The sequence below is a fragment of the Cyprinodon tularosa genome, unplaced genomic scaffold (genome assembly GCF_016077235.1).
Source record: "Cyprinodon tularosa strain WSP-4 unplaced genomic scaffold, ASM1607723v1 ctg120, whole genome shotgun sequence".
Classification (NCBI taxonomy): Eukaryota; Metazoa; Chordata; class Actinopteri; order Cyprinodontiformes; family Cyprinodontidae; genus Cyprinodon; species Cyprinodon tularosa.
The window spans coordinates 3,791,726-3,807,360 of NW_024038004.1; the positions used below are offsets into that span (position 1 = coordinate 3,791,726).

The window sequence follows — 15,635 nt, forward strand, 5'->3', positions numbered from 1 at the left end:
CACATGGAAAGATTCCCACAGATGAACGGGGATAATATGTAGAGAGACCACATGCCTGAGTGACTTTCAATTGAAGAGAAACTAGTGTACAGCTATGAAAAACGGCACAACCAGAAAAAATGAAATGTGAAACTGAAACAATACTCATCTAACAACGGGCATATAGAACCAGCAGACTAAAATTTACACACACACAAAAAAACAAAAAAACAATGCAATTAAAAACAGGAATATAATATTCAACAACACTTACATCTCTTATGAAAATGGTTGTAAAATTATGTTTTAATTTAGTTTTTACTTAGAATAAACATAAACATGTTAATTTTGTACAGGATAAATGCAGAGAGCCCCATTAGTCCTAAAAACAACCAATAAATATAGTTAAAATTTACACCTTTAACACCAGATTACCCTACTGGTGTGAGTCATGGTAAATAAAACCCTCAAGATGTTTTATTAATACTTTTATATGTAAAAGTTATTGCCTGTAAAAGAAAAAAAAAAAAAAAACCTTCTGGGTGGAAGCAGACAGAAGAGAAAATGACATGCTTTCCTCCTGAGCATTTTATTTCACAATATCATAAAAATGAAAATAGATGTTCTTTTCTTGGAGTTAGATTTGAACATGACTAAACCATTGGATATGTGAGAGATGGAAATGGAAATGTTCAGTATATGAAAGCCAGAGATTTAGTTCCCATTCCTGTAAGTCACCACCCTCTTTTTTCTCCCTGTATGTGTGTGTGAGGGGAAACCTTTCATGTGAGCAGTGGTGCATGTCCATCTCCTTCCCTTCAGATCTCAGAGAGGTTTTTGTTTGGGTGTGTACGCTGCATAGATTCACAGTAATTATCTGCTGCATCAGCCTGAACTCCACTGATTGTCAGAGTGAACTGAGGCTCAGATCCACTGTTGCTGATGATTCAGACCAGATGACCTACAGTATATTTTAAAAAAGCAGCTGAGGAGGCTGCCCAGGTTTCTGCAGATACCAACTTAGAATATCATCAACTCCATTATTGGTTGTTCTGCTCAGAGATACCATCTCCCCCAAATCAGCAGACTTCACAGCAGGAGACTGAGTCACTGACCATGAATCTGGACAGTCAGCAGTATATTCAGACACATCTTTGTCGATGTGAATAAAAAAGATAGAATCATATCGTACACCAAAAAAATGAACCACACAGATTAGTGCTGATGTTCAGGCAATTGTAGCTGATATTCAGATTAAAATAGGAACCACACAGGTGGAGCTGGATGAGAGGTTTCACTTTTTATGACATACAGCAAAGTAAGGTACTGCCCTCTTGTGCCAGAAAACAAAATGCACATTAATTAAACCATAAGCCTATTTTGTCTGATTGTATGGCAGATATAAAAAGATATCAGGAAGAAATTGAGAAAGAGTGTATGGGTGAGATAAAGCTGACCATGTAAAGATAAAGTAAACTACAGGGATGAAATTACAGAGTAACAGTGTGAAAGTTACACTGTGTGCAGAATTATAAGGCAAGTTGTATTTCTGAGGATTATTTTTATTATTGGGCCACAATTGTGTTCTCAATCAACCCGAAAGACTCCTTAATATCAAAGTTTCATATTTTTGAAGGTAATGTGTTTTTTTAGATTCGGCCATTTTATAAGGATATCTGTGTGTGCATTATTAGGCAACGTAATAAAAAACAAATATATACCCATCTCAATTGGTTATTTTCACCAGGTAAACCAATATAACAACTCAAAATTCAGAAATAAATATTTGCGACATTCAAAAAAACAAACAAAAAAAAACAAATCAGTGACCAATATAGCCACCTTTCTTCACCATGATGCTTAACAGCCTTCCATCCATAGATTCTATAATTCTGTCAGTGTGTTCATCCGTTTGCGATCCACATTCTGTGCAGCAGCCACCACAGCCTCCCAGACACTGTTCAGAGAGGTGGACTGTTTTCCATCCGTGTAGATCTCACATTTCATGAAGGACCACAGGTTCTCGATGGCATTCAGATCAGGTGAACAAAGGAGCCACGTAATATTTTTTTCTCTTTTTAGACTTTTTCTGACCAGCCAGGCTGTGGTGTATTTTGATGCGTGTGACGGAGCATTGTCCTGCATGAATATCATGTGTTTCTTGAATTAAGGCGACTTCTTCTTGTTCCACTGTTTAAAGAATGTGTCTTCCAGAAACTGGCAGTAGGTCTGGGAATTGATCTTGACTCCATCATCAACCTGAAAAGGTCCCATAAGCTCATCTTTGATGATACCAGCCCATACCAGTACCCCACCTCCACCTTGCTGGTGTCTGAGTCGATAAGGAACTTGCTGCCCTTTACTGATCCAGCCTGGTGCCCATCAATCTGGCCCATCAAGACTCGCTCTCATTTCCTCAGACCAAAACTTGGAGAAATCAGTCTTCAGATATTTCTTGGCCCAATCTTGAAGTTTTGTCTTGTGTGTCTTGTTCAAAGGTGGCCTTTTTTCTGCTTTCCTTACCCTGGCCAGTACCCTGAGTATTGAGCACCTTATGCTTCTCGGCACTCCAGACATGTTGCAGCTCTGAAATATGCCACAACTGGTGGCTAATGGCTTCCTGGTAGCTTGACACTTGATCCTTCTCAATTTATGGGGAGTTATTTTGCGTTTTCTTTTTTCAACACGCTTCTTGCACCACTGTTGGCTATTTGCCATGAACCACTTGATTTTGCGATTTTGTTACTTTTCAGAGTCTATCAAATCTCTTTTCTGACCCATTTTGCCAAAGCAAATGAAGTAGCCTAATAAGAACACCTTAAATAGGGTGTTGATGTCATTAGGCCACACCCCTTCTCATTACAGAGATGCACAACACCTGATTTACTTAATTGGTATTTGGCTTTCAAGCCTATACATCTTGGAGTAGGACAACATGTATAAAAATGATGATGTGGTCGAAATACTAATTTGCCTAATAATTCTGCACATAGTGTAGATAAAAACTGAATATAAAGAAAAACACAGATTTTAAGAATGTTCCCCGCTGTTAGTTACTACAATGAAGTACCAATATATATTTATATGTATTCATATTATCAGATGTTAAAGGTACAAGAAATTACACAATACACAGACAATGTAACAAACTCAGCATAAATTTAAACACGTTATAGACGATAATTCATCTATAATCTAATGCTCTAAAAATCACTTCATAAATCTTAATAGATACTTTTTGTACTTCAAAAAAGTAACAAGAATGTTTGGATTTTTATAGGGATTTTAAACGATCAAAGAAGCACAATAGTGGAATAAGGAGTAAATATTTGTGTTTAATTTTCAACAGTCTTGGTCAGAATGAGACGTTTCGCCCTGCAGATCCATTAGTATATTCAAGGCTGGTTTGTGTGTGTTTAGAAATCCAGGAGACTTTATAAAAAAAATCTTCACAATAAAACTGATTGAATTGGGTATATCGGACTTCTTGATTGTGGTTCTCCTGTTGAACTGCTTGTTCCTGATGTCAACAGAACCAAGGATTTTGTTCCATGTTTGGTTTTTCAGTTAACAATTTACAATCCTGGGGGAAAAAAAATCTTAGGAAATGAAATCAAAAAGAGATTCGGAGAGAAAAAAATTAAATAGTGAAAATATTAAAAATCCTTATATTGACCTGATGCCCTGAGAGCCTTTCAGTGTTTAGATTAAACAAAAATTTTCTTATAAAATTTAGAATTTCTTTTTAATGGCCATTTAAATTTTTTAATCAGGGTTTTTGCTGCTTAGGACTGGCATCTAAAGATTTTTTCATATTTGTATATAAAGTATATATTTTGACATAAAATATAAGGTATAGTAGGAATTGTAAGAATGTCCTAAATATTATGTATCATGTAAGTCTGTCTTTCTCTAACTTTGATCCTACAGATATAATTTTCCCCCTTAATGTAGCTATCCATGCGTTCTAGTATTACTGCCAGACTTTGTTTAAAGGTTTTATATTTCTAGCCTGTATATCAAGTTTGTGCAAGTGGCTGATGAGATTAACTCTATAAATGGTATATGGCCTGTACAGCCCTTTCTCAAGTCAGTAGACTTGACCACTACGTTCAGTCATTCACTCACACACTGATGGTGACAAACTACATTGTGTCCTTGAACCCCAGTTGGCCTCGGCAGATCGCCGCCCACACTGAGCCTGGTTCTGCTGTAGGTTTCTTTTATTTAAAAAGGAGTTTTTCCTCTCCACTGTCTCTGTAAGCATGTTTGGTGTGAGGAATTGCCTTTGAGTCAATGAGTTGATGCAATTAACTGGTTTTACTTAGATAGAAACCTTCGAAGCAATTTCACTTATGATCTGGTTGAATTGTAAAGTGCCTTAAGATGACAAGTTGTGAATTGACGCTATATAAATAAACTGAATTGAATTGAATAGCCAGAGCTGCCCTGAGGCTCACTGGCAGAAGCACGGCTACACTGGCGCCACCAGTCCCTCTTACCACCATCAGTAGGCAATGCAGGTGAAGTGTCTTGCCCAGGGACACAATGACGCTGAAAGTCGGAACGTCTTGAACCAACATCCCTCCAGTTGCAGGGAACACTCCTTCCTTCAACGCCATCTTTAGTTGGAGTTTATCAAAACTCACCTACAGGTAAGTATGTTTTAAGTTAATTTTGACATTTACTGGTAAACAACTCAGGAATCTTTAATTGATAAATGTTATCTATCACAAGTGACCTTAGTGGTTGGTGAGGTTTCTGTCAGCTCTGTGTTCAGTGGTCTGTATCAGGGTCTCTTCCTCCTCAGCAGCTGCAGTCAGTTTCTGCTCTAACAGCTCAGTGTGACTGCAGTCTGACTGAGGGAGGTTTTTGTACAGCTAAAAATCACTGTGTGAACGCCCATGAGCCTGCTATTTGATGTAGGCTCTTACAGAAATAAACTGCTGCATCTTCAGCCTGGACTCCAGTGATCGTCAAAGTGAAGTCAGAGTTCCTTCCACTGCCACTAAACCGATCTGGTGTTTCTGTATGAAGCGTTTTTGCGTATTTTATCAGGAGCTTTGGAGGCTGTCCTGGTTTTTGCTGATACCAGAACAAAGCATCATCACCATCATCATATTTAAAAACAGCAGGATTTGTTGTACACCGAATAGTGACAGTTGATCCTGCAGTAAATGTCTCCACTGGAGGCTGAGTCACAGTCACCTGAGCGCTGCATCCTGCAGACAGAAACAAATCCTTCATTTATCAGCAGAAAGACATGAGAGAAAAAGCAGCACATCATGTTAGAAATGTTGGTGAGGGAATGAACCTGTTAAACAGCAGCAGGTCAGCGTCCAGATGAGGATGGAGATGAGAGTCATGGTGCTTGTTGTTTCTGCTGCTTGACTGACAGATCAGAGTCCTGCAGTGTTGAACTCTCAGGACTATAAACCTTCTCAGTTCCCTGGAGGATCAGCTGACCATGCAAAGCCTCCTCTCTATGGAAATGATTTCTCTGCTCTCAGCGCACTGGAGACAAACAGAGACACAACATCTGAACAAAGAGTGGCTGGATATAAACTATTCAACACCTAAACAAAAGAGAAGAAGATAAAATAGAGACAAGAAGAATTTTGGTATTTGGATTTAAAGCAAATCTCTTTTAAAGGTATAAATATTTCTTCCCTTTTACCAACAGATATTTCTAATATTCTAATACAGCAACACTTATAACAGATATATATAATTTAATAGTTTTGAGATTTGTATAACTTAGATTATTTTTTGAAAACCTATTTTAGGTTTTACAAAAAATAAAACATGAATTACTGAAGTATGTTACAACACTCTCCCATGAGGCAAAGAAATGTTTGCCTCTCTTGGGTGATAAAATAAAGAAACAAATCATAAATTATTAATCAATTTAAAGCTGAACAAATCCTTGAGGATTTGTTGAAAAAATGAAATATAAACTGTTATGTTTTTACTCTGAAATGCAACATTTCAGAAAAAAATTTGTTTGCTGTGAGAGCAGGAGGTTTTTGTACGGCCTCTTAATGAGTTTCTATCACTGTGGTGGACTTTTGGTGGAGGAACCAAACTCATCGTTGACTGTAAGTACAAGAAAGATTTTCTGCTGCTAAATTGAAATGTTTTTTTTTTTTTTTTTTGCTTTTTTATCTAATAAACTAAAAAGAAAGTTTTGCAGCAACTTTACTGCAGTTTGGGGGGGAAATCTCTGAAGATGAGCCTTGTAGAAGTCAGTGTTTGCTCTGGATTGTAAATAGTTTAAATCAGAGCAAAAATTAAACTTATTTTCTTGTGCAGCCATAAAATGTGTAGATCAATATTATCTACTTTATATGGTTTAATGTTTAATTCCTTTTTACAGCCGTATTTAATTCCTATTCAAAATTGTTTTTCTTCTTTACCCTTTATTTCTAATTCTAAGGTGTCTTTTTTCATCATCCTTTTGTTAGGATGTTAATTAATAGTAAATATCTGATCTGGATTCCTGTTAAACTGAACTAATATTTTATTAGTAAACTCAGATCAGCTTTGTCTTCATGCTTCATTTGTTTTCCATGTAGTTTAAAGGAAGTGAAAGAAACAGATGTCAACGTTTGAACTGTTTCCTCATGAGTGTTTCAGCTCTCTCAGTTTAATCATCAGAAAATCATCTCAGGGATTCATTATTAAGAGTCACTGATTATCAGAGACGTATGAAGATGTCATCATTAAGCATGAAGAATGAAGCTTTGAAGGTGTTTTTAGCAGCTCTCATTCTCATTCCTGGGTCTTTTCTCCCCCTCTCCTCCCCCTCTCTCCTCCAGTGGGTGTGGTGCGTCCCACCCTGACCGTCCTCCCCCCCTCCAAAGCGGAGCAGCAGCAGAGCAGTGTCACACTGGTGTGTCTGGCCAGCGGGGGCTTCCCTTCAACCTGGAGGCTGGGCTGGAAGGTGGGGGGCAGCAGCAGGTCCTCAGGGGTGTCTAACAGCCTGGAGGTCCTGGGGAGGGACTGCCGCTACAGCTGGAGCAGCACCCTGAGCCTCCCTGCAGACCAGTGGAGGAAGGCGGGCTCAGTGAGCTGTGAGGCCAATCAGAGTGGACAGAGTCCTGTCACTCAAACCCTGGACCCTAACCGCTGCTCAGAGTAGAGCTGCAGCTTCATGTCTGAACAGATTTCTAAAATCATTGTAAAATGCTCTTTAATAAAACCTGAAGTGAACTAATTGTTTCAATAAAAGTGCAGATTTATAATAATCATTTTCTTTGTGTTTATTTTTGTGTACTTGTTGAAATCTCATCTCATGTTGTTTTTAGTCTCCTTTCAAGTTTCCTAAAACCTTGTTGGCAATCCATATTTAAAATAACAGATTCTCTGTTAGAATTGGGTATAATATAAATATAACAAATAGTAAAAGCAATAAATTAATAGTTTGAACATTTTTTTTACAGCAGCCTCTGAGATGTGTCATTGACTTAGTTCTCATGATCTCTCTAAACCTGCAGCCCACAGTAAGACTGAAAAAGGTCTACATCACTTTGTAAACCCACATTCAATCACTATAGCAACCCAGACATTAATAATCTTCAGCATATTCATCCAGAACACCCCTGATGGTTAAAGTACAGATGCATAACATTTTCAAGGCTGATTTGTATGTTTAGGAACCGAACTGACTTCACTAGAATATATTTTCCCAGTTCAGCGGTCAGTATATTTGATCCTTTTGATTTCGTTCTCCTGTTTTACTGATGATTAACTTAAAAGTGAAAATAAGTGCAGAAAAAAACAGAACCAGTGGCTATAGTGAAAATAGGAATATAGACTTCATGTGGGACTGGGCAGTGGAGAAGTTTGATGCGCTGATGCCTTGGAGCAAGAAGTTTTTAGGTTCGATTTCAGTCCCGGCTCTTTTTGCATGGAGTTTGTATGTTCTCTCTGTGAATGCGAGGGTTCTCTCTGGTGGCATCTTTAAATTGTCCTTTGAGCTGAGTGTGTGTGCGTGGTTGTATATCTTTGTGTTACCCTGATGGAATAAGATGGATGGGTGGACCTATGCTTTGGCAGCCTTTTAGTTTATGTAAGACATTGAACTATAAAAATGTTATAATTTTGTTTACTGATTAACATTTAAAATAATTTTTTTCTTTCTAGCCTCTATATTAAGTTTGTTCGGGTGGCTGATAAAATTAACTCTATATTTGGATTATTGATTTAACAATTAACTTTTGTTTTTATTACAATCTTTCTTTGGAGTTTTGTGATAAGCTAAATAAAAGCATTATTAAATACATTTTGACTACTAGTAAACATCAAAATAAGCATCTTTAAATGATAAATGATATCTATCATAAGTGACCTTAGTGCTTGGTGAGGTTTCTGTCAGCTCTGTGTTCAGTGGTCTGTATCAGGGTCTCTTCCTCCTCAGCAGCTGCAGTCAGTTTCTACTCTAACAGCTCAGTGTGTCTGCAGTCTTACTGAGGGAGGTTTTTGTACAGCCAAAAATCACTGTGTGAACACACCACCACCATGGTTGCCCAGACAGTAATAATCTCCCGCATCCTCAGCCTGAACTCCACTGATGGTTAAAGTGTAATCAGATCCAGATCTACTGCCTCTGATTCTAGATGGAGTTCCTGAGAACAGTGTTGAAGCGCTGTATATAAGAAGTTTGGGAGGCTGTCCGGGTTTCTGAAGGTACCAACTCAGATCAGGACCAATATTAGAGCTTCCTGTGGCGCTGATGGTCACAGTGGCTCCAACACTCACTGACTTTGATCTTTCAGACTGAGTCAGGAAATTGTTGGCAGATGAAGCTGAAATGAAAGAAAAATCTATTTTAATTCAGAAGATTAAAGAAAAACAATAGATAAAATGTTCAGTTTGAGTTCAAAGAAAATAAAAATAAAAACTATCCAATAGCCTTAAAAGTCAGTCTGACCCTGAGTGAGAAAACCCAACAGAGCAATCAGAGTTACTGGAGACATCATCCTGATGCAGGTTTCAGAGTCAGAGCAGAAACACACGTTGGACCTTCTGTAACAGAGGAACTTAAACTGTGAGGAGCAGAGATGAATTTAGATCATGCAAATCAACACCTGCTCTGATGAAACAGGAAGAACAGAGATAATCCAAACCGCCACTTCATTTTCTGAGAATATTTAGTTCACCTTTCATGTTCAGCTCAGTTATTCTAAAACCTCAGTCAGTGATTTACATGAAATAAATAGAAATCTGAAGTTTTCTTAAATGAACAATATATACGATAGGATAGGTAAGTTCAATCTGTGTATCCATCCATCCATCCATCCATCCATCCATCCATCCATCCATCCATCCAGCCATCCTCTCAACCATTTTGTCCGTCAGGGTTACAGGGGCATGGTGCTACATTTCCAGAAGTCTTTGGATAAATGGCGGGGTACACCCTGGACAGGTCACCAGCCAATGACAGAACAACACAAAGACACTCAGCAGAAACAACCATAGGTGTCCACACTCATCTAAGGGTGATGGTAACATTAGCAAAATCTAACAATTATGTTTTTTTAGGGAGAGAGGAAGCAATAGTACAATGAAGGAATCCCAGACATGAATGGGGATTAACAACATTTAGAAAGAAAACAGGCTTGATTGACTGAGTGTGATAGCTGACTAAGCTACAAAATGTTTTTGTAACAAAGGGCATAAAATAACAGCAAGCTCAAAGTTACAACTCAATGTTTAAAAATGTGGCTTTAACCATTATGTAAATCCTTATTAAGGGTTTTTTTGGGGACCAGTGATGTTCTTAAAGTCCAGCAGCGCCTGGAAAGAAGGATCAGTGGTGCTTAACTTCGGACATCACTGATTAGGTTGCTCCAGTTAAAGTAAATTTTCTCTTTTCTGAGAAGAAAAAGTCTGCAGAAGGGCTTGACCATTTTGAAATGACAAAGGAGAGTGTTGAAAAGCTGAATGCAGATTACGAAAGTCTGTAATACGGACTCAATATAATATCTCTAAGGAGAGAATTTACAGATATAATTTAAAATTTAAAAATACTACACAATCTTTTTTTCTGAGACCATTTTCAAAAACACTAACAATGCACATGTTTTATTTGGCACAGTCGGCAGGCTAACAAACTGTCCTGTGACTCAAGCCCCTGAACTCCACCAAACCAGGGCCTGTAACAAATGGGCTTATTTCTTAACTTTTAATATTGCGCGGTACACCCTGGGCAGGTCGCCAGCCAATGACGGAATAATACAAAGACACTTAGTAGAAACAACCATAGGCATCCAGATGGAAAGAATCCCACACATGAATGGAATAATATGTAGAAAGACTACATTACTGAATGACTTTCAGTAGAAGATAAACTAGTGTACAGCAATGAAAAACGGCACAACAAAAAAAGATGAAATGTGAAACTGTCTGTGATAAATTGAAAAATCTATAAAATGTATATCTAACAACAGGCATATGAGATATTATTGTATTTTACCCATGATTAAACTAATGATACTTTTATTACAAACCTACTCATTTTGTATGGCAGATTTCATATACATAAATATAAATATTCCAAAATGTCCCCCAATTTCAGATGTTTTTTGCATTAATTCAAAGGGTACATAGAATCCCTTACATTAATTGATTTGAAACAAAGCATTACATCCACATATATATTTGAGAGATTTTTCAAAGAATAATGTAATTACACTTTTTTTTTATTGTTTCTTGTTTTATTATATTTTAGAGCACATTTCTAATATTCTTCTCTATAATTGTTTGTTTGTAAAACCTTTTCAATTACATTTATATTAAAAACGACGCTCAGTAGAAACAAACATAGGCATCCACATGGAAAAAAACCCTCACATGAATGGAGATGACATGTAGAAAGACCACATGCCTGAGTGAATTTCAGTAGAAGACTAGTTTACAGCTATCAAAAACGGCACAACCAGGAAAAAATGAAATGTGAAACTGTCCGTGACAAAATGTACATCTAAAATCCATCATTAAAATCAGCAGGCTAAAATGTACATACACAATAAAAGAAAACCTATGCCATTAAAAATAGGTATCTAAATCCTTAAGTTTTTTTGGGACCAACGATGGTCATAGATTAGAATAGAATAAAAAAAAAATCCCTTTTATTTTCCCCCAATGGGGAAATTCTTGAGACCTTAGAGCTGCTGGAAGGAAGGATCTGCAACACCTCTCCTTGGTGCACCTGGGGTGAAGCAGTCACTGAAGGAGTTCTCCACCTCTAAGACTTCATTTAATAGTTGACACTTCACCAATTAATTTAGAATAATAATCAACAAGACTTGCATCTCTAATTGAAATGGTCGTTAAATTATTTTTTTATTTAGTTTCTACTTAGAAGAAACATAAACATGTTAAGTTTGTAAAATGTAAATACAGAGAGCTCCATTAGTGCTAAAAGCAACCAATGAATATAGTTAAAATTTACACCTTTAACACCAGATTACCCTACTGGTGTGAGTCATGGTAAATAAAACCTTAATTAATTAATTATAAGTAAGATTTATTGTCTTTGCCAACAAGTACAACTTCTGGAAGGAAGCAGATAGAAGACAAAATGACATGCTGTCATCCTGAGCATTTTAATTTATAATATCACAAAACTTTTTTTTTAGAGTTAGATTTGATCATTACTGAAATTTTGGATATGTAAGAGATGCAAATGTAAATGTTCAGTATATGAAAGCTAAAGATTTAGTTCCCATTCCCTTTCCCATACCTCGAATGTGAGAAATGTTTGTATGGGTGTGCACGCTTCACAGATTCACAATAACATTTTCCTGCATCTTCAGCCTGAACCCCACTGATTGTCAGAGTGAACCGAAGCTCAGATCCACTGATGCTGAAAAGATTCAGACCAGATGACCTGCAGTTGGTTTTAGGAGGCTGCCCAGGTTTCTGCAGCTACTACCTGAGATTATCAACACCAATCATTAGGAGACTTAGTCACTCGCCATCAATCTGAACTGTCAGCAGTATAATCAGACACATCTTTGTCAATATAAATATAAATAAATCATATCATATCATACACTATAAAAATGAACCACACATATTAGTGCTGATGTTCAGGGAAGTGTAGCTGAGATTTAGATTAAAATAGGAACCACATAGGTGGAGCTGGATGAGAAATTTCACTTTTTAAAACATACAGCAAAGACAGGTACTGCCCTCTTGTGTCAGAAAAAGAAATGCACATTAATTAAACCATAAGCATTGTCTGATTGTATGGCAGATATAAAAATATATCAGGAAGAAATTAAGAAAGAGCGTATGAATGAGATAAAGCACACAATGTCGAAGATGAAGTAAAATACAGGAATCAAATTACAGCAGAGTTTGAAATAAGAATAGAAACTACCTTCATACTGAGCTCAAATCAAGAACTGAATTCCTTCTCTCTCTGTTCAGTAGATGTGAGATCTCTCTGACTGCAGTCTAAGATATCAGTTAGCTGGAGAAGCCAGATAGTCGGTCATCTATAGATCAGCCGAGGAAAATGTAGTCTCTCTTGTCTGTTCCTGTTAGAAAATAAGCTGCTGCTTTTACCCTGCATTTACCCAAAACTAAACAATTAAAGGTAAGGCGTTCATCTGCATTTAAATCTCAGTGTTAGTCCAAACACGCTTACCCTAGAAATGAGTGTACATTTTAGGAACAGAGGACGCAGGATCCAGGCAAGACAGATAGTGGAATAACAAATAAAACATTTAGTTCACAAAGGATTAGTGGGTCCACAGTATATCAACATCTAAGAGAAAAACACAAGTTAGTGACCACAATAATCTGATGGAGGATGATTATGAACATGTGAGTTACTAACCTGGTTTTACAATTCAGTCCGTGCCTAAAGAACGAGGATGATTCCAGCTGGTCGGCTGACAAGAGGCAGTGGACGCTGCCAGAGAGTTCCAGACGTGGAAGCCTAGAAGGCTGCAGAGCTGACAGGAGATCAGATCCGAGCTGACGAAGGAAGGTAGAATAATCCACACGGCGAAGTCAAGAGGCAGATCCAGGTTCAGTCCACAGAAGTATCCTAAAGGAGTCAGAAGACAGGCCAGGCAAACAGATCAGATAGTAGCAGTCAGGCTCAAAGGTCTAAATACAGAAACAGATCAAGAACAGGCAATCAGAACACTATAGAAATACTAGAGAACTCTCAACACCAAAGGATCAAGAATAATCTATCACTAATTGCTGGAAACAGGCAACATAAATAGCAGCTGGAACAGGTGGATCAGATGAGCAGTGGTGAGAAAACAGGGCAGAGCTAGACAGGCGAATGAAATGAGCAATCCAGCCAGCCATCAGCACCAAAATCATGACAATGTGACCCGGTAATCGGCCCAGACTTCTATCCATAAACTAACCCGAAATGTACCATACACAAGAATTGTATGGTACATTCAAGACCCATGCACTGATGCAGGCTTGGAAGGTTTATGCATGCATCTATATCTATTTTTTGAGATTTTATCCATGCATTTTATACATGCCTACATGAATTTTAAATCCATTAAAAGGTTTATATACTATGCATGTGGCTGATATTAATATTCTCACCACTATTTTCCCTTTTTTCTATTTATTTTTTTCTGTCTCTGAAAAGTTTCACTCCCAGTCCACCTGCACCAGTTAGGAATATCTTCAATTTAACTGGGCTGTGTTGAGCCATAAACCCAGATATATATTTTGGACATTTAGGATCAATGTCCAGGCTGGTATTAAGTTTGAAATTTATTTTAGGGATGATGCAGTTTTGCTCTGCTCTTGGACTCACCTTGCCACTTTCTCTAAACCCCCTTCTCACATGGGACATTGCTACTTGGACATTTGATTCTTTCCCCCAGCTTGCTTGGGGTCTTTTGCGGCTAATCTTGGGCCAGCCACTTAGAAGAGTCCACAGGAAACCAGAATCTGCAGACCAACCAAAGACTAAGTGGATCTGGTGGTTAATCTCAGAACCAGATTGCTGTAAAAACATACTGTTCTGCAATATTTCACTCTGAGTTTACAGGAAACCTGAAGATGCCAGAAACTGGATGAGTGGAATATCTGAGAAAAATCCAGCTTTCCTTCTAACGGCCTGACATTCAAAGCAAGAGAAATTACATGTCATCAGTCAAACAATATGTTTTTTTGCTCAATTGGATTGTTTCATGCACTTACTGTTGTGAAAGACGTACTAACAAGAAGCCAACGCTGACATGTTTTGAGATGTTGTTTATAAAACTAAAACAAACTTTATTTTACTAAAGATTTAAACTCTGATATAACGTTGACGTTCATCTGTTTCCTCATATGCTCATCACATTTAGTTACCAAAATATAATCACTTATTTAAGAGGAGTCCCCTCGTGTCTGCCAGCTACCAGCTCAAAAAAGGTTAAGGATCAATTAACTAAACGTTATTGGTTTCTGATAAATCACTGATGAATCACTTCAGAAAGTATAACTCTACCAAATAATGTTTTATTTAACTCTCGGATTTACATTGTGAATTGATTTGAACATGTTACACTCGCTCTAAATTTGTTAAACGCTAATTAAATCACATTACAAATTCTTCAAGATAAGCTTTGGTTCTCAAACATTAAATCCATGCTGAACTGTGATATCATTGCATCTTTTTATTGATTTAGTTTTTTTCTACCAGTTTACATCCCTTCCTCTCTGTGTACAAAATAGCTCAGTTTAGTGGAGTTTCACTAGTTTAGTCAAATTTTAACTGAAATGTGTTTGATGTGGACTTGAATGATTTTTGTTAATAAATTCTTATATTTTGAATAGGCGTGTTGAATTTATTACATACATGTGCAGAGTTGTCTGTTTGACCGTGATTTGAGCTCAAATCACACTGTTAACACATTGCCAGTTGTTCACAGAACAATATACGACAGTCCAATATTTTTTTATTAAATAACATATTTGTCACATCACTGGAGTAGGCATTGAATATATACTTATTGCAAAACAGGTGATAGCCTTTTCTTCAAATGTATTCAATATCTTTACCACAAGATGGCAAAGCGACTCGGCTGACTGTACTGTTATCTGGCGGGGCCACTTTCCTCCTTAATGTGAGCTTAACAGTCCCTCCTAACTGCTGCGGATCCAAGCAAGCATCACACTCGTTGAAAAAATTGCTTTTTTTTTAATCTTCTACATTTTCACAATTATCTGCGTTAAACTTTAGTGCAATATCTGTTCATTTGATTTTAAATTTTGAGAGCAAGTGAAGGTTAAATACAATCATAGAATAACTGGTTTTAATGATTAGGATATATTTTTATCTTTATAAAGGGAAATAAGCTAGAATGTTTTTGCTTGAATTTTACTCACGCCATCTCCTTGATCATCCATTTATAGTGATATTTTTATTTGCTAAACTTACCCTTCCATCCATCCCAATTTAAAAGATTCCAGACATTTATCTTGTCTTACTTTCTTCTGTCTGCAAACATTCCTGTCTAGAATAATTCCATGTTTAACATCTCCTAGATTACTATGTCTTTCAGTTGAATGGGTGAGTATTTCTATTGTAACAAAGTGGTTCATGCCTTCATGTGTCTCTATGTGCAATCCTGACCTAACTTCAAGGACATCAGTTAAACACAAAACCCTTTAGC

General features: G+C 37.1%; 1 gene segment (V, D, J or C); it reads right to left on the bottom strand.

Moving 5' to 3' along the window:
- LOC119775922 overlaps positions 1-8,960 on the bottom strand; it is a 75,173-nt gene extending 66,213 nt beyond the window's left edge. Inside the window, 2 exon segments of the V gene segment in view lie at positions 8,491-8,786; positions 8,912-8,960. Coding sequence covers positions 8,491-8,786; positions 8,912-8,960 — 345 coding nt within the window.
- Positions 8,961-15,635: the final 6,675 nt, after the last annotated feature.